This window comes from Dermacentor silvarum, chromosome 1, assembly GCF_013339745.2.
Source record: "Dermacentor silvarum isolate Dsil-2018 chromosome 1, BIME_Dsil_1.4, whole genome shotgun sequence".
Lineage (NCBI taxonomy): Eukaryota > Metazoa > Arthropoda > Arachnida > Ixodida > Ixodidae > Dermacentor > Dermacentor silvarum.
This window is the reverse complement of record NC_051154.1, coordinates 94,010,532-94,031,708: the sequence shown is the minus strand read 5'-3', so window position 1 is coordinate 94,031,708 and position 21,177 is coordinate 94,010,532. Positions and strand designations below refer to the sequence as shown.

General features: G+C 44.3%; 1 protein-coding gene across 2 annotated transcripts in view; it reads right to left on the bottom strand.

The window, feature by feature from the left end:
- Nucleotides 1–21,177, bottom strand: part of LOC119432683 (type 2 phosphatidylinositol 4,5-bisphosphate 4-phosphatase-like) — a 58,316-nt gene that overhangs the window by 926 nt on the left and 36,213 nt on the right. The window contains exons 6-8 of one of the 2 annotated variants that reach the window (XM_037699849.2): nucleotides 10,594–10,678; nucleotides 8,442–8,493; nucleotides 3,505–3,613 (exon numbers count right to left, since the gene is read on the bottom strand). In XM_037699849.2, the coding sequence (XP_037555777.1) occupies nucleotides 3,531–3,613; nucleotides 8,442–8,493; nucleotides 10,594–10,678 (220 nt within the window). In that variant the 3' untranslated portion in view covers nucleotides 3,505–3,530. The remainder of the gene's footprint in view (nucleotides 1–3,504; nucleotides 3,614–8,441; nucleotides 8,494–10,593; nucleotides 10,679–21,177) is intronic. The other variant, XM_049671107.1, reaches the window with a different exon arrangement.

The window sequence follows — 21,177 nt, the reverse complement described above, 5'->3', positions numbered from 1 at the left end:
TCCTTGCCCCTGTTTAATTTTCTGCTCACTTCTCCTTGTTATGAGTTGTGCAAATATATTACGTCATGGAAGCTTTGTCTCGGTGAAGCACATACACAGGGTCACTGAGATAAATCAGGAAATTTCAAATTTCCTTAGTTAACAATATGGCCGTAATAATCTGTCATGTTTAACACATGCAGCAATGTCATGCAATGAGTATCAACTCAGAAGTGAGGAAGCCCTGTCTGCTTGATACTGAGCCAAAGGAAGGAGCCTAACAACAATAATGGCTCTTCACATGGGAAATTTGTTCAGAGAGAACTTTAAACAGATTACAGTGCTCCAAGACAATGCAGAGTCTATGGCACTTTGAAGAAGTAATGTTGAAAGTATTACAGCAAAAAAAAAAGCCATGACAAAAAGCATGCATGTGCATGAACAGAAAAAGTTGGGGTGGGAAAAGAGCAAATTCAATCACTGACTGAAGTGTGTGAGAGAATGTTGTGGATTACTTCAACATACTAAATATAATTTAAAAATTGGACATATGAGATGGTGAGATGGCTTCTGGAATGTCTATATGATGAAACAAGGCTTTCTGGATCACAAGGCTAAGACTGCCACGTCCCTTTATAAAAGGGAACCCTACAACTGTTCTCCCAAATTCATGCCGCAAGATAGCCCTGAATGTGTATGCCCCCAACTACTACATAGAGGCACAGTCAAAGCAAAGGTGAACAAAAGGTACTGTACAACTAAGAATATTCACAAAGCCTACATAAGCAGGCAAGTGCATGCACAGATAAGCACCAGATGAATAGCATCTGCATGAGTTTCAGGTAAACTATTAAAAAACTTTGGTTCACAGGTGGAAGCTATGTAAAGGTGGAGTAGGGCATCAGAGTGAACTTTTTTGTTTCTTGACACAGAGTGCTCAAATTTCTGAATTTGCTTGAAAGGACCTGCATTAGTTTTTGTGTTATAAAAGTTTACAAGTTCCCTGCTCATGGAAAGCCTAGCACAGCAATGAAAGATGCTAGAGGGCTGAAATTACTCTCCATGCTTGCTGAGATGTCACGCTTACGTCAGGAAAGTGTTTTATGCCAACCACAAGTCCCACTCATCCAGGAACTTTATTTTGCCTATGTCACACAGAAGTGGCAGATGTTTTCTTATGTTGGCTTGAATGCTCTGCTACTAAATGGTGAAAGCTTCATTAAAAATCAATGTTCGTGGCTGCCGTTGCTGAAAACGCAATGGAGGTGTGGCTTCCCCGGGGTTCAAAAATGTAGGTGCGCAGTACTTGCGGCAGCGGGGACGGGCAAGCGCCTTTCTCTGCGCCCTAAGTGTGGTTTTTTTGGATGTGTCTTCCAGCTCAAGTGACTCGTCTTCAGATCTGCAAGTTAGTACTGACGAGAGTGAGGAGGAGTTTGAGCTGATGGCAGCCTCTTGCACATGAATGTGGCTCAAAAGAAATGCGTTGCCCCCTGCACTCCCGCGATTTCCTTTCTTTGTCGCCCATGAAATGATGCGTCATGTGGAGAACAACGAAAATATTGCTTGAATTCTTCTAACTGTTCTTCAACCATGAAATAATAATTGAGATGAATCATTGGGACAAGACGTAAACTTCAAAAAGAAGAGAGAGAGGAGAAGCAAAAAAAAAAAAAAGAAACGCAATGAATTGCTGATACTACAAAACTAAAAGCGTTTCTCAATAAAAATAGCTAAATAAATAAATAAATAAAACTGCAATTTTTGGTTGTTCTTAAAAAAAAGTGTTGGCATAGAGAGCATTAATTGAAATTTGCTGTTATTTACTCGCATAATAGGCCGTGTTTACATAAATGCGACAGAAGCGTATGGTATTAACTTTCAAGCACATCGAATCTCATGTAAACGAGGTAATTCGCTAGGATGGCATATTGCATCAAATGCGGCAAAAGGGGGTAGTCTGGGATGGAAAATGCTCATTTCAGCTGCCCATGTAACAGAAACATAATGTACCAGGACTTATGACGCACACTTAGACAGTGTCTTCTTTGTCAATAATAAATGAGATAAAGATCAGTGAGTTACTTGATTCATGGCGTTAACGTGGTCCAGTTCACTCTGAGAAGATAGTAGCCGAGACAGCCACGCTCGGCTACCAATGAAAATGGCAGCATGCAGGAAACTTTACTATCCAGATATAATACGTAATGCTTCCGCAAAATAAATGTCGAGTCGATTTGTCCACACGGACAAATGAAAGAGAACCTGACATGTACGCGACACCTTGCGGGTGTCTGGTACATTCAGTGCATTTCGGTCCTTTTGGTGCATTTCAAGCGACAGCAAAAGCATGTTCATAGAGCGCTAACTTTCAAAGATGACACTAGATGGCAATAGCTGGCTGGACAGGAAAATGTGCATTCATGTAAATGGTGGCGTATAGGTATATGCAATATGGTAAATGAATACGATACACTTCTACCATGTCCATATAAATGCGGCTAAAATTGCACTTATTTCCATAAAAAACCAAAGCACAGCATTTAAAATGTGGGATAAATTTTATGGGAGCATTTTTTGAAAGACCAAACTTGAAGTAAGAAGGTAATGACCGAGAAGATGCATTAGATAACTTGGGTTAACAGTAAATATACATGTCCGCTATTTGCAAAGAGAAACAGCTTTTTAAAAGCAGTGGCAGCTGTCTGATGTTCAGCCCCCAGAAAGCGCGATTTGGCCAAGACATAGCGAGCAGCTTTTACTTCTTCTGCCAGCAGCATGACTACTGCGCTCCACTGCATACACATTGGCCTTTGACTTAAATTCGGGTATATAATGAATTACGGCCCATTGCTCACAGAAAATGCAAGACAAGCAGAAGAGCGAGCAACAGACAATGCTGTTATGAAACAGTCACCTTCAAAAGAGAAAAGAAAAATCATGCGGATCCACGCACTGTGGAAATTGGTATAAGCAAAGCTTTGATGAGCTAGCAAGATAAATCGGTGCGCTATGATTACCTTCACAGATTTCAAGCGACTCGGCACAAAACCTGTCGAACTACAGTAGAATCTCGATGATAATACATACCACTATCTAATCTATCTATCACTATTCCAATCTCAAATTGTATCATCCAAAAACGTTAAAAAACTGGAAATTAAGGGGGACACAGCAACGAAATGGCCGACTTGCTCAAAATTTCTGATTTTTAATTATTTTTCCCCACAATCCTAAGCCCTTCCTTTATCTGATATCATTGACCCGCATTGTTTTCACACATCTGCAGCAATTAAGGTGGGGAAATTGTGAAAAATACTGACGATTCAAAAGACAAAACAAATATGTCATGCAGCATACCAGAAATAGCACATGGATGAGTAGGTTCTCCACTATTTTATCATCAGCAATGATGATGCCTTTTTTTTGGTACCAGTGCACACAAAAAAGCAATGCATGCAAAATATTCATCTACTTGAGCATCACAAGTGTATGTGAAAGGAAGGGGGGGGGCACTGACTGACCTACCTAGGTCACTGATGCTGGCTTGCTTGTTATCGCACTTCAACGGTGCTTTTCTTTAGGCACAGCAGCCAAAGGCCATAGAAAATGAAGAGAACTGCAAGGGCAAGTCCCACTAAAGTAGAGAGAAAAAAAGAAAAAGGTGCCACCATGTGAACAGGTACTACTACTTTTTCTTTTTTTATGTTTTCACCATCTGAGAAACATTTAGCATCATCCTGCCTCAAGTTCTTGATGTGTTGACTAGGGCAATGCACAATGATGCTTCCACTACACACCAAGTTACCATCTCCCTGCCTATTTTTCTTTTGCTTCAAAATGAACAGAAGTTTCACACACCTATTATCTTTCCTGGTGAGCTTCCTTTTGTAAACACTAATACAGCTAGGAAATGCACAATGCACTCTAGCTTTACTCTGGATAAGCATAATGACCATGACCAGTATTGAACAATATTCACATACCCAATGTGGTTGCCGATGGGAATTTACTGACAGCAAAAAAATATCAAACATTACATTGCTTCTCCAGCTTGCTATCCAACACATTCTGGCTTGCATTGATGCCAGCGAGCTTGAGTAATGAATGGTTGTCTTACCTTATGATGGATATTGCTGTGCAACATTTCGTTTAGCCCTTTCAGAGCCACTGACATACGGGTACGTTCTCCACTATATCAGGGCGGATGTGCGCAGTAACATGAAGTTGGCAAGCTATGTACGGGGTAGTTCTGCCATCTGTTGTACATTTCTAGAAGCACATTTTCTCATCCCTCTGGGTTTGCTCAGTCTGGGTTTGTGTTAGCGCACTTCACGGGCTTGGTTGCGCCACGCATCCGCCGATCAAAGGGGCGACTCCTGGACTTTGTGCACCGCTACCTTGGTAATTCTCTGTTCAAATATTCGCACCGTAGCGTGTTTCTGGCATTTTTCGTACGCTTGCAGCAGCAGTTTTTTTTATCATGACACGGTGAGGCTATCTCAGAAGTGTGCACATCAGAACAAAACTAGGTAGGTAGGAGCTAAAAACAAAGACAGGACTGTGAGGACCATACTAAAACTGTATTTGTCATTATCCATGTAATTTTCTTTCCATTCTGAATAACCGAAAATAAATCATGTTCGTTTTGTAATAACAAAAAACAACAGTGCTGAAAGGGTCAATAGCCAATTCAATAATTCACTGAACATGTCTGAATAATAAAACATAACAGTACAATCTTAGGGGGAGATGTGGTGGGGCATTAATAAAGAAAGATGCCTCTTTTAAGTAAGCCAAATGGCTGCAATAGCAAACATAGCGTGTGAGCAGCACACTATGTAACAAGCTCAATTTTTTCATGTCCATTCATTAAATTCAGTTAAAAATCCATTAAAAAAATTTTCTTTGGCAATTTTTTTTGGCATTGCAGATCTGCATCCCAAATTAGACAGAATTACCACTTAAATGGCACGATATGCTTGGAGTTAGCGTTAGTATTTTGGCAAAGCATCAAAACATTTGCTAAATGAAACCAAGTTCATCAATCCAACAGATAAACAGCCATATAAACTGCCAAAAAAGGCAATATCAGTGTCATCATGGAGAACTAGCTTGTTATCACTTCCCATACTTTTTTCATACCATGAGCTTAGATGCATATATGCACCTCCATATGAATAAAGTTTATCTAAGCTTAACTCTTCCAATGGCCGAAGGAGGCAGTGAACAAGCATCTAATTTGTTCTGCGCTTGCAATTGGACAAAACTTTCCCCTTCTGTTTTTAGTAACAATAGTCACAGTGGGAATTGTGGAGTACCGAGAACAGGGCAAGAGCTGTTGGTATCTCGGCCTTGCGCCCCTGTCAGAGAGGCCATCATCTCTTGCTACTAAAGCTGCCATCTTCCTATTCATGCTTTCTGTCAGGAACATCATGTGACCGGATGCCATGGTCAATGACTCAGCCACAAGCAGTGATGTGAGATCTAGGCCTAAGGCACCATGGAAAATCTTGTGCTGATGTGGATGCTTATGTGCTTTTGTTTACTGTCCTTTCTGCTGCCATTTCAACCAGCACCAGTGGGCACAACTAATGGCTTCCATGACACCAAGTTAATGTTTCATAGAGGATCAAGAAACACACTTTGTATAATTACTGTGCACATTTTATTCTTTGTTTATTTACCAGTGTACCTCTGCAGAGAGTAGCACAAGATTGAGTACATAAGGGAGCTAAAGCATATAGTCAAAGCTATGTGCAGCGTGGTTACACCTGCATCCTATATCATAGTTGTTATAGCCATGTGCCACATGATACTACAGCAAAATGGGAAAGGGCCCAAAGCAGATGAATATTTCTGCTTTTCAGGAGAGGCATCCACACCAGAACAGTGGCTTGAACAGATTCTTCATACATCAAAAGCAACCTCTTCATACATCAAAATGCAAACGCTGTACCACTGACATCCAGCTTTATCCATTATTAGAAGAAATACCTCATTCATAGCAGCCTTCAACATTTTGTGGTCATGTGTTGAGCACTTGACACACGAAAATATCTGTTCCAATCAGATGTCAGGCAGCGCCCGACACGCGCACATGCTTGCATTCACCAGCAATTTGTGTTGGTAGCGCCAGCTTTTGGGAGCTTTTTCATTATAATACAGTTAAACCTCAAGCTAACCAACTTCGATATAAAGAAATTCTCGCTATAACGAATTCTTTTTTTTAATATAACTTCTTGTCCATAGAACACCATGTATTTAGAATCTCCATATATAGTGAAGTGTGTTTAGACACAATTTCAATACAACAAAATTTCACTGCTGCCGTGAAGGAATACCGAGACAATCAATGGAAACTTCCGTGGATGCGGATGATCAAATGTTTGAATTACAAGCGACTGCTTGCGAACGCATCTCTCACATCGAGCGCCACATGACTAAGAGCAACTGCTGAAGCAGAGCAGTGTCATGTTCCGTATTAAGTACAAGAGTGACAAGATCCTAAAGCCCCCCGTCTGCTGTATGCTTTGCGTGCGAGTGAAAGCGTGCAAGGGTGAGCGGAGAAGGATGGTGGTTTGAACGCAGTCTCCCCGCGAGAGCATAAGGAAAGGGAGATAGGGGAGCAAGGTCGTGGTAGTGCGATCAAGCGCGAGCGAGGGGAAGAGGAGGAGAGGGGGGGGGGGGCAGGTTAGTGTGGCGTCTACGTTTCTAGCACGGTCACAGCTACTGTCAGCGTGGCTGAGCGCAATGCAGCCAGCGCACCATGTTTTGGAGGTTATCTGTCCCACGTGCAAAGAGTGGTCGTGGTATCTTGTGCATTGTCTTCCCACGCATTTAAATTAATAGTGGAGGTTATGTAATATTGAGTTTCGAAAACACGTTAAAGTGAGAGGCAAACGAAGCATTCGCTCCCCGCTGGCGGCGCTTTTCATGATAGTGTTGTCCCCCTGCGGGAGATACCGCGACGCTATCAGCCGCAGCGGTGGAGTGGACATGAAAGCGTGGCTGGTTCCGCTTCATCCACCAATGTGAAGATATAAGACGACACGGCTGAAATGGTATCCTTCATCGCCAACTCTCAATTTCAACAAAATTAATTTTTGACTCCTTCAAATTAGCCTTTTCTGATTGCCTAATAATTCAGAAAACTTTGTGGTCCTTTCGTGTAAGAAAACTTTATCGACATAATATTTGCATAAAAGGTCGGATATAACTAAATTTCGATTAACAAAGCAAATTACCGATTTTACCGACTATTATTTTGAGGTTTAACTGTAGTTACACTTCTTAATATCTCCAGACGAGGACATCACTTTTCTTTTTCCTTCCTTCATGCTTTAAGGGTTTTCATGCGATTTATGGCCTGAAGTGCAGACAGGATGGCGGCATTTTCTGCACATGCGTTTTATGGGTGAAATTCATATAAGTTCAATGATTTAGATGATTTTAGCACCATGGATGAAGACATTTCACCTACAGAGGGTCAGGAAATGTCCTCCGATGAAAGCACTTTAGAAAACAGCAACTATGAGGACCCTACAGACCTGCAGTGCAAATCCAGGAGTACTGTTTAGAGCCTCAGGAATAAGTAAATAAATAATAATGATAAAAAACTTAACATACGTTCGTTTACCTGAGTGCTTCTTCTGCATGGTGTCTAAATGTGCGAAATAGTTCCCGAGTGGTGGACCGACTACAATTTGGGCAATTGAGCGTCACCGCAAAAGGTAAATCCGAAATAACTTCCAACATTTCTCATAAAAAACTAAGAAGAAAAAAGTTTAGCAAAAAAGCACAATATAAGAAAACTTACCTGAAATATTTCAAACAAGTGCAATTATATTTTTAATGCTTACAAGCTCATAAAAAATCATCCTGCAGGATGTGCTGGACTTGGCCCGGCAATTCAGCGTTGATCTGTGGCAAGAACTTCTCACCTTTTAGCACAGTTAGCTCTGGCATCCTTTGCGATTCCACTGAAATCTTACATGACATTGACTAAACCAATTCCAGTAGGTGCTTCCTTTTGCTTGAGATACCCTATTTCTTGGATTTCGAGTGTTTTTTGGCTCTATGCATGTGCCACCACACATTATGGCAGCGCACAAAGTCAGAAAGTGCAGAAACGTGTTTCCAATCACAGGGTACACATTCCTCGCTGGGCTTTCTTCCAAAAGCATGAGCACACTTGAACAAAAGTGAACAGTGGCACTTTCTCCGTGATATGCAACAGCATGCTTAAGGTGTGGACAAGCCAACAAACATGGATGCAATTTTTGATAGTCTTTATCAGAGAGAAGTGTGAAGAACATGTCAGAAAACTGAAAGCAACAAAAATCTCAAAATGCATTTTTTAATTCAGAACTGTGACCTCCCTCTGAGACCAATAATGAGACAGCACTCCTACTAATGAAGGACAAAATAGCTAGGTGGAAATGCTATAAAAATTTCACACTTACATAGATATGCCCACCAATAGCCTGAGTTGTGCTTTAGCATCATGGTAGATATCTTCAAACAGACAGAAAGAAGAAAGAATATAAGGTTTATGCACAACAAAATACAAATAAGCTAAAAGAAACAATAGATGCAGCCATGAAATTGCAACTTCCCCTTACAAAATGGCAATGGCAACCAAAGGTGCCAAGAATAATGCATATTAATATAAATATATTCAATAACACCAGTTGTCATGGAATGTTCATCGATTCGAAAGAACTATTCATTGCAGTTCACTTTTAAAAAAATTTCCAAGAAAATAACAAGCTACTTCTACAAGCAATGAGCAGGCAGTTTGTTAAATAGGCATATTGAGGGTACATGAGAAAAATAGTTCAGCAAAGAACCATGTAATATTAGTCGGCTGATGGAATCGGCACAAAATATTAAAGAAGGCACACATGTCGACAGTGCAAACTAAATTAACATATATGAAGTGTACAAGGAAGCAAATTCTGGCTACTGCTGTACGAAACACAATATGAGCACTGTGTGGTAAAAAGAAGTCCACATGCCAGTTGTAAAAAAGTCAACAAGTGTGGTTGCATTTGTGTACAGTACCGGACTCTCTCTTATCATTTAGTACCGTGGTGGATTTCAATCTTCAAAACAAAGGCGCTGACGTACGCTGGATGCTGCGGCTGCTCAATTTTTTTTTTCCGCGATGTTCATGGGGGTTCATTCTTATAAAACAATTGAGAGCACTGCCATCCATTAGCACCAGAGCACAGTTATGTCAGTTTTTTTATACATCGAAGGTTTATTTTTCCGAGCCCGGGAGAGAGAAAGAGAGAAAAACAGGAGAGGATAATGTCAAGGAAACCACTTTATTGGATGTTTCTGAGCACTATAATTTTTCAAATATGACTTATGCCCTAAAATTAATATTTAAAGTTTGAATAATTAAACTTAACTAATTAGCTGCACTAGTCGCACTAAAAAATACTCGAAGTAACTCAAGACGACTCGGAACAATATACCATTGGTCTCTTTCACCTAAGGTGTACCATTCCATTCTTAAATATTCAGTTCTAGTTTAGTATGGAAACACAGTTTAGTAAAACACCCAGCATACAACTTTCTTAAATGTAAAGGATCAAGTGCACATTGCTTATTTCTGTTACAGAAGCTTATTTTCAACATAATAACATTTGTGCAATCATTGTATGGCATGGGCACATTTTAATAACCAGCAAGTCAATAGCTTTTTAATTTTCCAATTTGATCAGACTTGAGCAGTTCTACCACAGCAAACCCAGTGGACACTGGGATATTTGGTACCAAGCACTTACTATGGTGAAAGCATTGTTAGCAACAGTTCTGTGTTGCCAAGAGCAACAACCCCAGAAAATTAACCTAAAGTAACTGCTGCATTTTTATTGCTTCAAGATTTTTAAAATATTCACCGAATTAATGTTTGATTTTAAGCCATGTTATTGTTAAATCTGCAAATTTTTCAAAGACTGGAGTTGAATTTGTTTCTGTGCTTTGTCAACATTGATGCTTCTAGCTGCGTTTTTGTCATGGTTCAGCCGCCCCCATTTATTTGATGTGTGAGAATAAATTACTTTTAATGGTTGATAATTTCTTGGCATTATGATTATTATGACTTTTTTTCAGATGCATTGTTTAGTGAGTTAGGGAGAAAGACAGCAGATGACAGCATGCACACCTGCTTTATTTCTGCCACCTGGAAGCTTTTCACATTTCAATAAGGTTCTATGCTACTCTGTTGATAAACTATAGACTCATGGCTGTTGAAGCATCACTGAAGTGGATGCTGCTACATTGGCAGCAATGTAGCAGCATCCACTTGGCCAATAGAGTCCCACATGGAGACCTCTAGAAATTCTCTTGTGGCATTGGTATAACACCCCTACGTTGGCCTATACTGCTGTCAACTGCGCTATAACAAAGTATGAGAAACTGGAGCCTTAGTATAAGAAAAAAGACTTCATTAATGATTGTGTATTGCATATTTAGCACTGTTATTCATAATAAGTGATCTCATGCACAATATTAAAAAAGGATGCAATAAAAATTAAAAGTCGCTTCCCTTTTAAGTCATGTTAATGTATCGAGATATGCAAGGTCAAAACAATGACTACATACCATGAGAATCATCACAAATACAACAAGAACCGCTCCAATAAAGATGCAAAAAAAAGCCTTCTTATTAGAGCGATCAACAGAGGATCTGTAAAAGAGTGACAGTGAAAAAAAATATGAACATCACATTATGGTAATGCTTCTAAGAGCGCTGCATGTGTTAAGAGTGTGAATGAGGGAGAGCTAGAAAAAAAGAAAGAAGAACAGAAAGAAAGGGGGGGGAAAGGGGGGGAGGATTTCCACTTGCAACATAGACCAAAGCTATCACTATCTGAATTTCACCGTGCGCCAGCTGAGATATGTTCAGTTCTCCTTCAATTATGCGTATTATGCATCCGTGACATTCACATGTATGGCAATTCAATTGATTCCTTATTTGTACTAGGATATGAACTCTACAGGTACACATATGTGCATTTTACATACAAAGAGTTAGACATCCCATGTTTACATTGCTAAATGTCATGGTATCCTAACATATCACCAGACAATGTGCAAAGCAATTATTAGGCACTTGTAATATGCCACAAAGTTAAAGAATTGACCACACAAACAACCTATAGCCTAAGCCTGCATGCTTTGTTTGCTTGCCAAGCTGCACGTTTGCTTGCCAAGCTGCACGTATGCAGCAGTCAACTTCTCTCATTATATTATTGGCAACAAACACAGAGAAAGCTGTAATAAATGAATATGCAAAAGTACCTTTCACAAATATTTGTACACAACAGAAAGAAATAAGAGATAAGCACCTATAAAGCACCGGAAAATAACATTATGATCATATACATTGTGAGCCCAATTTCCAGGAGATAAGTTCCTCAGCCATTCAACTGTACAAAATGGCCAAAATCTACATTGTACAACTACTCCAGGAGACTTGGCAGGTATGCAATTTAGAGGTAGCATTGCCTCCTGTATTTATTTCAGTTCTTTCTAGAATACCAAGATTCTAATTACAGTAAGGCTCTTGTGTATTCGCAATCAAAGAAGCGCAATTATAAGGGGCATTCATTAAAGGTTTTCCCTGACCCATTTCTTTTTATTGCAGGATACTGAAACTGCACATGTATAATAATGTAAGTCACTATAGGTTATTTGCCAATTCGCAACCCTGGACTGATTAAGCTATTTCTTTTACGGGCGCTGAAGTGGTGCAAGGTGTGTTAATGAACTCAGTGGATTACAGAGCAGTCAACAAGTTTGTCACCTTCTTACTTGGGAGCCGGAGGGTTGCGCGCAGGCGTTACCCTCGATGGAGGAGAGATACGACTGGCAGCACAGCAAACAAGGATTTAATATGTACAAGAACGGTAAAAGCACGAGGCACACAAAACTAAAGCCATAATTACTTGAAAGACTGCACACCAAGTAAGACTTTCGATGAGACGAAAGAGGTTCATGGGGAGGACATCATTAGTCAAGAACTGGCATAGTGAGTCCAAACGTGGTCAGATTTCGGTGGAAACAGCTCCAATTGCAGGGTGACCCCACTCTGCTATCAATCAAGAAATCATTCAGCAATCAGAAGACGCCATTTTAGAAAAACACCACGTAACCCTTTGAGACCTAGCCCAAAATGTCAAGATTAGTGCGGGGTATATTAAAAACTAATTCAAAAACATCTTCATAGCGTTAGGCATATGAAGATGCTGTTCACACCTTTCCGGAAACTGGAACGAGTCTGATGCTCCCAGGCTCTTTTGACGATGGGCAATGGAAACCAGGAGGAATTTTTCAACAGAGTGATCACACAGGAAGAAAGCTGGGTCCATCACTGTGATCCAGAGACTAAAGTCCAATCGATGCAATGGAAGCATTTGGGGTCACCGACTACAAAGAAAGCACATGCCCAATCCTTGGCAGGCAAGGTCATGCTCACAGTCTTCAGGGACCAGCACAGTGTAGCAACAGGTACCATGATAACTGGGACATAATATGCTTTACTGCTGTGGAAATTACTGAAGTCCATCAAAACCAAGAGATGTGGCATGCTCGCCAAAGATGTCTGCCTTCGGCAAGACGGTGCCCCAATTCACAACTCGCATGTTGCTCAGATGGAAGCCATGCTGCTGCGGATTTTAAATTCTACTGCATCCCCCTTATTCACCAGCCCTTGCACCACCGGACTTCCGCCTTTTTCCAACAATGAAGTCATTTTTGAAGGGCAAGCATTTTTCAGATGAGACTGATTTCTGAAGTCACAACATGGATTTTGGAGCAGTTTGTCCACTTCTACAAGTGAGGTATTTAACACTGCATAAAGAGATGGGAGAAGTGTGTGTCCCAAGGTGGCACCTATGTAGAAAAGGGCTAATAACTGTGCCAAGTTCCATTGCTCTCGGTCCACAGGAAATAGGTCAGGGGAAATCTTTAATGAATACTCCTAGTACCAATCTAACCTAAAAGGCCCTGTGACACTATTTTAACCATCAAGTGTTGTACAACAATGGGCTCCTTGTACGGTACTGAGGTGAATGCAAAAAAAAAAAAAATTATGAAAATTGATGCAGGCATATGAAATTTATTCAATTTACAGATTAAGAATTAAAGCAGGCAAAATAAATAGGCATACCCTTTCGCATTTCACTCACCCAGCAACGACTTATGGTGCTTCCAATGAAGCATGGTTTATTAGTTCAACTCTCAAAAGCTGCTCTCTCATTGTGGCCTTCCCAAGACAGCACTCAACGACGCTTTTTGATGGGTGCCATTACTATGGTTACAATTGCAATGCACACCACATGTTACAATAGTGCTGGCAGTGACATCTTGTGTGACGCTTTCTTCAAACACAACGTAAGAGAAATGTTTGTGTCGCTTCATTGTTCTTGCAGAAGGGCAGAAAGTGTACTAAAGCATATACAGTTGAACCCGGATATAGCGAATCTGAAGGGGATCACAAGAAAGTTCAATACTTAGATAGGTAATTTCATATATAAAATATGCCCTGCGACATTCCTTGATTTTCTCGTGGGCAGGAGCGTGTACACGACAGGCTCCCAATCTTGTTTGGTCAGCGGCTTGCAGCTTTATCTTCTCCTTGTTCTTCAGAAGCACGTTAAACATGCTGCGCAGGATGCCAATGTCATCTGCTACCATGTACTTCTTCTCGCCTGCCTCAACAAGCTGGATCGCTTTCAACTTCATTGCAAAGTCCATGTTGATTCTTTTCTTTACACTTGCAGTGGCCATCGCTTGCGGAAAATGACACCATGAATAGGCATTCAACCCACACGATGACAGCATGAAAATTAGAAAGAAGGAATGTTGATGCGGGCTAGCCGAACAGCTCGACGGGGCTCAACTGACTGCACACATGAGGCGCACAAGAAGCAAGAAGTGAAAAAAAAAAAGTTACAGTGACGTTTCGCTTCGTGAACGCGGGTAACACGTAGGCGTATGGGTTGCCGCGACGCTTCGCCTTGTTTCCCCCCCCCTACACTCAACGCCATCTAGACTTTCCTCTAGGGGGCGTTGCTTTGCCATGCGCTCAGTGTGCTCCTCCGTACTTTCCCCAGCACACGATTCTCTTCCCCACCTCAAGGCGCCAGAAGACCTCAAAGTGCACAAAGAAGTGCTATGCACCGTCCTGTGTTCGATATACACGTGCACCAGCCCTATACATTTGCATAGGCTTTTAACAGGATTTCACAGCTTTTCGATATACACAATTCCTTATAGGTCGGTTCGATATATCAAGGTTCAACTGTACTAGTATAAATAAATAGTATACTACAGTGTAGACCGCTTATAACGTAAGTGGCCGGAGTCACGAATATCCGCACTATAAGCGGTACTGCACTATAACCAAAGCAACCATTTTCAAGGCCCACACATATGCAAAACATGTGCACCAAGCCGCCACGCGTATGCAACAGTCGAGGAATGCGGCTAGAACGTTTGTATTCAATTTACAATTGAATCTCGTTAATTCGAACCAAATCACGCGGCGACGCCTCCGACCGGCATTGCTCCGGCACCGCCATAGAGTAAGTAAGCGCACCCCTCATTGTCGTGCGTGAACAAAAAAAAAAAAAAAAAAAAATCACATCATCTCACCCTATGGGCAACCATGGTGGGATGCGAAAGCATCGCGGGGGGTGCCATCGAGTTTCTATTTCGTTTCACTTGGCAACACAACCCAATGAAAGTTAGAGTGAGAGAATGTATTGAGAATGTATTGTATTGTTGCTGAACTGGCGTCAAAGCACGCCGACGGCTGCGTTAGGCTGACGTTCGTTCTGGATGCTCCCGACCTTGCTCAGGTTGTTGTCGAACCAAAGCCGGTCACATACGTTGCAGCTGCGCCCGAAGCTCCGATCGAGGAAGTTGCACTTGACCCGCGCATCAGCACCGTCGAAGCCCGGGCGTTGTAATGGCCTCGAACGTGTTGCTGCTCTGGCTGCAGACTCGCGTTGCCTCGTCGCTTCGGGATCGGGAGCTGCCGCTCGACGCTGCCGTTGTGCTTCGACTTTCCGAGCCCGGAGTTCGGGGTCGGCTTGATAACGCTGACGTTCCACTTCGGCTTGTCAAGCCCCTGTTGCTTCCGTATAAGTTTCCTGCCGACGTTGACGTTTACGTTCGGCTTCCCTGGCCCGAAGTTCGGGGTCCGCTTGCCGACGCTGACGTTTACGTTCGGCTTCCCGAGCCTTCCTCTGCTCCACGGCGGTGGCGCTGCCGCTGCAACTAGCGCCGACATTGACGTTGTTCATGGCGTTTCGCACATCGTTGCACAGAGAGAGAATGACAGAAGCACAGCGAACGCGTGCTTTATACTGCGCTGCGACACTTGCGCCGCCTACAAACGTACCCTTAGAGAGAGAGGGAGAGAGAGAGTTATATGCAATGATTTGCTGCGCCACACCTGTGGCAGAGAAAGGGTGAGGGAGGAGGAGAGCGCACACCTGCGTAGGAGAGGAGAATGAGGGAGTTGCGCATGCGCAGTATGGGTGCGGACGCCGCAGAACGGACACTGCCCCAAGCATAAGATGCTCTCGCATCTAAAAAAAAAAAAAAAGCGGCGGAAATTTCACCCTCTCTCAAATGGCAAGGTCGCCGATTCTGCATTGTGCGAGAACATGCATGTACATGCCGACGTCTCAGCCACGCTACCGTAGCCACGCGTAGAAAATGGCAGTGAACCCTTCTGTCTCCTTTATGCTTCCTCTACTTTCTAGTCACGTGTTAACTTGCACTCTGCGGCTACGGTGCAGAGGGAAGCAGCTGCGCTGTCCCAGGCCAGCCAACAAAACTGCCCACGCCGGCAAATGCCCGCTTCCTGATAACGGCAGAAAACGAAGCTTCGGAGAGCTGGCGCCAGGCCGACTGGAGCGGCGGCGCCTGCACGGCGGCAGGCGTGCACGGTGACAGTCGAAAGTGAGGGAGCTACGAGGGAGGGCGAGGGGAGCCACCGAAGCGGCGGAGTTGCCGAGGCGAAATCCGCTTCCCCGCTGCCTTCCTCCCTCACATTCCACGGTCTCCGCGTGCGCCCTTCGCCGTGCTGTGCCGGAGCCGCCTGCTCCCCGAGTAGTAGTAGTAACAACTTTATTTATCCATTTTGCAAGGAAAGGGGCAGCGGGGTAGAGGGGAGAAGGGGTCTACTCGAGGTAGTCTTCCGCTACCCTCTCAGCCCACCCCAGGATGGCCTCCTAAATGTCAAGCCTGGAGCTGCGCAAGGCAGCCCCCCACTGCTCCTCACTAGCAATTAAATTATTAAGGGAAGGGGGTAATGAGTGTTGAGGGCATCCCCACATTATGTGGTCGAGATTGGCCTTGGCCGCTGAGCAGAAGCGGCAGGCCGGGGAAGGGTAGAGAGAAGGGTGAATGACGTGTAGAAAGTGAGGGGAGGGAAACATGCAAGTCTGCAGCTGCCGCCTCAGGATCTCGCGTTTACGTGGAGAATTACATGCCAAGGGAGGAAATGTCAGACGATCGAGTATATAATGTGCACAGATGTCGTGGAATGTGAGAAGGCGATCTCGCGTGGAAAACAGCCTCTCGAAAGCAACGATTTGCGACTCACCTAATGCCCGCGCCTGCTCCCTTAATCCTCAGGCGCTGGCGTGTGCTGGGGTCCAAATCAGGCCTACGTCTTGTGTGGGAGGGCGAGAGAGGGTTAGGGAAAGGGCTTGCCTTGACACCCTGCCCGCTTCAAAATTGCTGATGGCTGTTTTTGAGTCTCTGACAATGACGGAGGAATCTGGAATAGCGAAAGCCAGGGCTATGGCCGCCTCCGCCACCTCCTCCGGAGAAGAAGCATAGACGGAGGCGGCCGTAGCCAACTGGGCATGCGAATTTATTACTGAGAGGGCATATTTGGAGCCAGTGCTATATTCGGCGGCGTCGACATAGAGCACGTCGGTTGAATTGGAGAATTTTCTGTGTACGGCCTTGGCCCTTTGCCTCCTGCGTGGGATGTGATGTATATGGTGCACGTTTTTAGGGAGTGGTGGTATGTGTAAATTCGCGTGTATGTGCTGTGGAATGGTGTGTTTGGGGTGAGTGAGATGGTGGAGAAATGCCCTAAGGAGTTGTCCGGTTTTCGATTTGGAAAGGCGGGTTTGTTGGGAGGTGAGATGGGCTTCCACGAGCTCGTCGAGGGTGTTGAAGGTACCGGTCTGCATGAGCCGTTCCGTGGGCGTGCGAAGTGGGAGGCCTAGGGCACGGAATAAGACAGGAGCGCCGACTCTGCTCGTCTGGAAGGGACACATCCTGCAATGCCGGCTCCTGCTTCACGGCGTGTTCGCCAGACGGCGCTACGAATGATGAAAAACTCTGCAGCGGAGAGACGGGCCCAACAAACCGAAGGAGCAAAGGCGCGGGGACTCTCTCGCGGCATCTGCTTGCCTATCCGTTTTGTCGTCTGCTCCGCGCACGCCCTGACGCCTGTAGTGTACATAGCTCTTGCGGTTCACGGAGTGACGTTAGCAGGAGAAACAAGTCATGTATAATTTTATTTAATTTATTTTATACAGGCCAAATGCAGGGCCTACATGGAACTTTACAAGGCACAGGAACAGAAAATAAACAAATTACGGAAACTAAGACGGAAAGAAAAACTATAGCAAATGGTAAGGCGATATAATGGCAGTTCGGGTGGTCTCAAGCAATGACAGACGACAGCGAAAAGAAGTTTTTATGCAAAAGCTGACGTTTATCACTTTTTTTTATCTGAGCACGCATCAAGTGCTAAGATGCTTCGCTTGCTTCTTTGTTTCTCACGGTGCTTTTCATGTCGCCCGGTTCTCTTGCAAGCAGAATCCCCACATTCTCATTAAACATAATAATTGGGAATTCCTGCCAGTGTTTCCTACTCATTATTTCACAAGAGAAGCTCTGATTATGTGTCTGCATAACTAGGGGAATCATCTCGAAGGCGAGGTTGAGAATTTACAGAGTAGCCAGCCGGTATTTACACTGGCTAACTTCCTTGTCTTTCTTTCCCTTTCTTTCTCTCTCTCTACATTACGGCATGTCTCTGGACAAGGAAAGGCACCTGCACTGTGTGTAGTTGTATGCAAATTTAAATTGAGCTCCTCTCGTCCTTCCACATTGGCGTCTTCTGGTTCTTCCTGGCATTCAGCATCATTGAGCTACGCCAGGCTTCCCTAAACAAATTGAAGGAACGACTCCGCTTCGAAGTCGAGGCGTTTTCTTTACATCTAAGTAGGACATCGCCTTTGTCTTTGTTGAAGTAACTATCAAGAATAAGCTGCTTCTCGAAGTGTCGCGAATATATTTTGTCCATTGCTTTAAGCGCTCGCTTACCTTCAGGAATTTTTTTACGCCACTGGTGCAGTAGTTGAAGATCAGATGGCGTCGCAAACAGCGAAAACTTCTCGCGTCCTTTGCCATACCCAGATTTACAGCCGGGAACAAAACACTGTCCTGTTGCTCAGTCTCTTCAAGATACCTTGTTCCGTCAGGCATGAATAAACATACTGCAGACATGTTAAACAAAGCGAGGAAGACGAAAATTTCGCACCTTCACTTCCGCGTAGACGTAGAGTGAAAAACAAGTACTTCTGTTGTGTCTTTTTGTACAACATCATTTATCGTCTGTTTCCTCTAAAGACACGTAAAAATGTTTCGCATACGTGCATAAAAGCGCTACCACGTGTTTATTTGCACTTTTATTATTTGTGCGCATATATTTTTTGTGTTTGATTGCTGTCAAATTGAGACGGCCGAGGGTCCACGTTTGTAGCAGACGACACACTCTACGGGTGCCGCGCTGCCGGTTCTGCGGCGCCGGCGCCGCCGTCACTGCCGGTCTCCGCCACTCAGCGCATGCGCACATGGAAGCAAGCTGTTTTCCACGCGCCTCAACAGATGGCGCTACGCGATGTATAATTTGCGTTGCACGGTTTGTCCCGAGCGAATGCGTTGTGCGGCGGCAGAGTATCTTACAGGAGTAGCTCCTGTTTATCTTACTCAGTGGCCTAGGGCGAATTTGTAGATTTTACGAAGGAGGGTGTTGACCCAGTCAGTCTCCTTTCTGAGAAGGTGTAAGTATGGGAGTGTGTAAGTTACCTTTGTGATGACAAAGGTGTGTATTAATCGGAGAAGATAATTTTCCCCCAGACCGCCGTGTTGGTTGGACACGCGGCCGAGCAGTCCGAGAGTGTTGTCGACGGTGGATTGGCGTGTCTGGAGGGTGTGCATGTTGTGTCGATTGCTCTGAATATGCAGACCGGGAAGCCTGAGCTTGTCCACCCTGGGGACATGTTTGTTGCCAAGGAGAATGTGGATGTCGGGATTGTGTCTACGGTTGCCCGTGTGGGCAGGAAGGAGAAGGATTTCAGATTTCTCGGGGGAACAGACAAGACCCATGCATCCCGCAATGGCTTCCACCTTATCGGCGGCGGCCTGCAGGACATCTTGAATCTCACCGTCTGAGCCACCTGTGACCCAGAGGGTGATGTCCGTGTATAGGGAGAAGTTCAGTCCTGGAATGGTTTTAAGGGAGCGTGCAAGGTGGAGCATGGCGAAATTGAAGAGCAGGGGAGATAGCACGGACCCCTGGGGCGTGCCAAAGCTCCCAAGATGAAAGGTAGGGGATTGCTTCGCGCCAATAAATATTGTCGCGGTGAGGTTGGAGAGGAATGCGGCAATGTAATTGTGGATCCTTTCGCCTACCCCCAGAAGGTTGAGCTCCCGAAGTATGACGCAATGATCCACATTATTAAAAGCGCCGTGAAGGTCAAGACCCACAATTGCTTGTGTGTCGTGAGTAGGGTTGGGTCGTGCTTCAAGTGAAGCATAATGTCCTGGCACGACAGGAAGCGGCGGAATCCCACCATCTCTGGTGGAAAGAGGTTGTTGTCCTCAACATATTTGTTGAGGCGGTTGAGGATAATGTGTTCGAAAGTTTTGCCAATGCATGAGGTGAGTGAGATTGGTCTGAGGTTTGATGTGTTTACGGCTTTGTGGGGTATGGGAATAAAGATGACTTTGGCATCCTTCCACAAGGATGGAAGGGTGCCAGTGTCGAAGCAGTGGTTGAAGTACATTGTGAGTGCCTTGACAGAATTGTCGTCCAGGTTGCGGAGAATTTTGTTATTAATCTGGTCGGGGCCAGGAGCAGAGGTCGTGCGGAGGTTAGCCAATGCGTAGCGCACCTCGGCTTCTGTGATCGGTGTAGTAAGGTCCGGATTAGGTATGCTGATGTAGTGGGGAATGGAGAAACGACGTGCGGGGGGAAGGTGTTTTTCTCGAAGCTCAGCAAAGAGTTGTCTTTGTGAGCATGTAAGAGTTTGCTTATGTGATGGTTGTGGTGTGCGTGAGGTGGTGGAATCTATGAGGTGGCGTAATAGTTGCCACATCCGCTTACTACTAAGCTGACCATGTATGCTGTCGCATATTTGGCCCCACTGTTGGTTAGTCAGTTGGTTGGCATATGTTTGAATTTGGAGATCGAGCTGAGCAATTCTAAGTCTCAACCTTCGATTGTGACAGCGCTTTTTCCAGCGTTTCAGGAGAGATGCCTTGGCTTCCCACATGTGTAGGAGCCTGGCATCGACTGTGGGGAGCGGTGTGTCAAGAGGGAGGGTTGTGGTGTGTGCCTGTGTATCGGCGTGGAGTTGTTCGACCCATTTCGTGATGTCGGCAATGTCAGCAGGGGTGGACATTTGCATTGCATCGCGGAACTGGTCCCATTTAGTGAGATTGAGGGGCTTTGGTGCGAGGGGTTTGTGGCGGAAGCGTAAGGTTGTTTGGATGATGTAATGATCGCTGCCGAGGTTGATTTGCAAGTTAGTCCAGTTGGCGTGCTGGATTCTGTGTGCGAGTGTTAGTTCGGGGGAGGTATCCCTGGAAACACTGTTACCAAGTCGTGTGGGTATGTCAGTGTCATTATGGAGTGTAAGGCGGTGGTTTTAAATGTGTGCCCAGAGGGCTCTGCCCTTGGGTGTACTGCTGGAATGACCCCATAATTGGTTAGGGGCATTAAAGTCGCCTAGAATTAGGAGGGGGTGTTTACCGGCAGCAGAGAGGGCATGAGCGAATAGTCTGTCGGATTTGTGATGTTTGTCTTTAGGGCGACTGTAAACGTTCAGAATGTATAATGCCGGAGTGGGAATTTTGCAA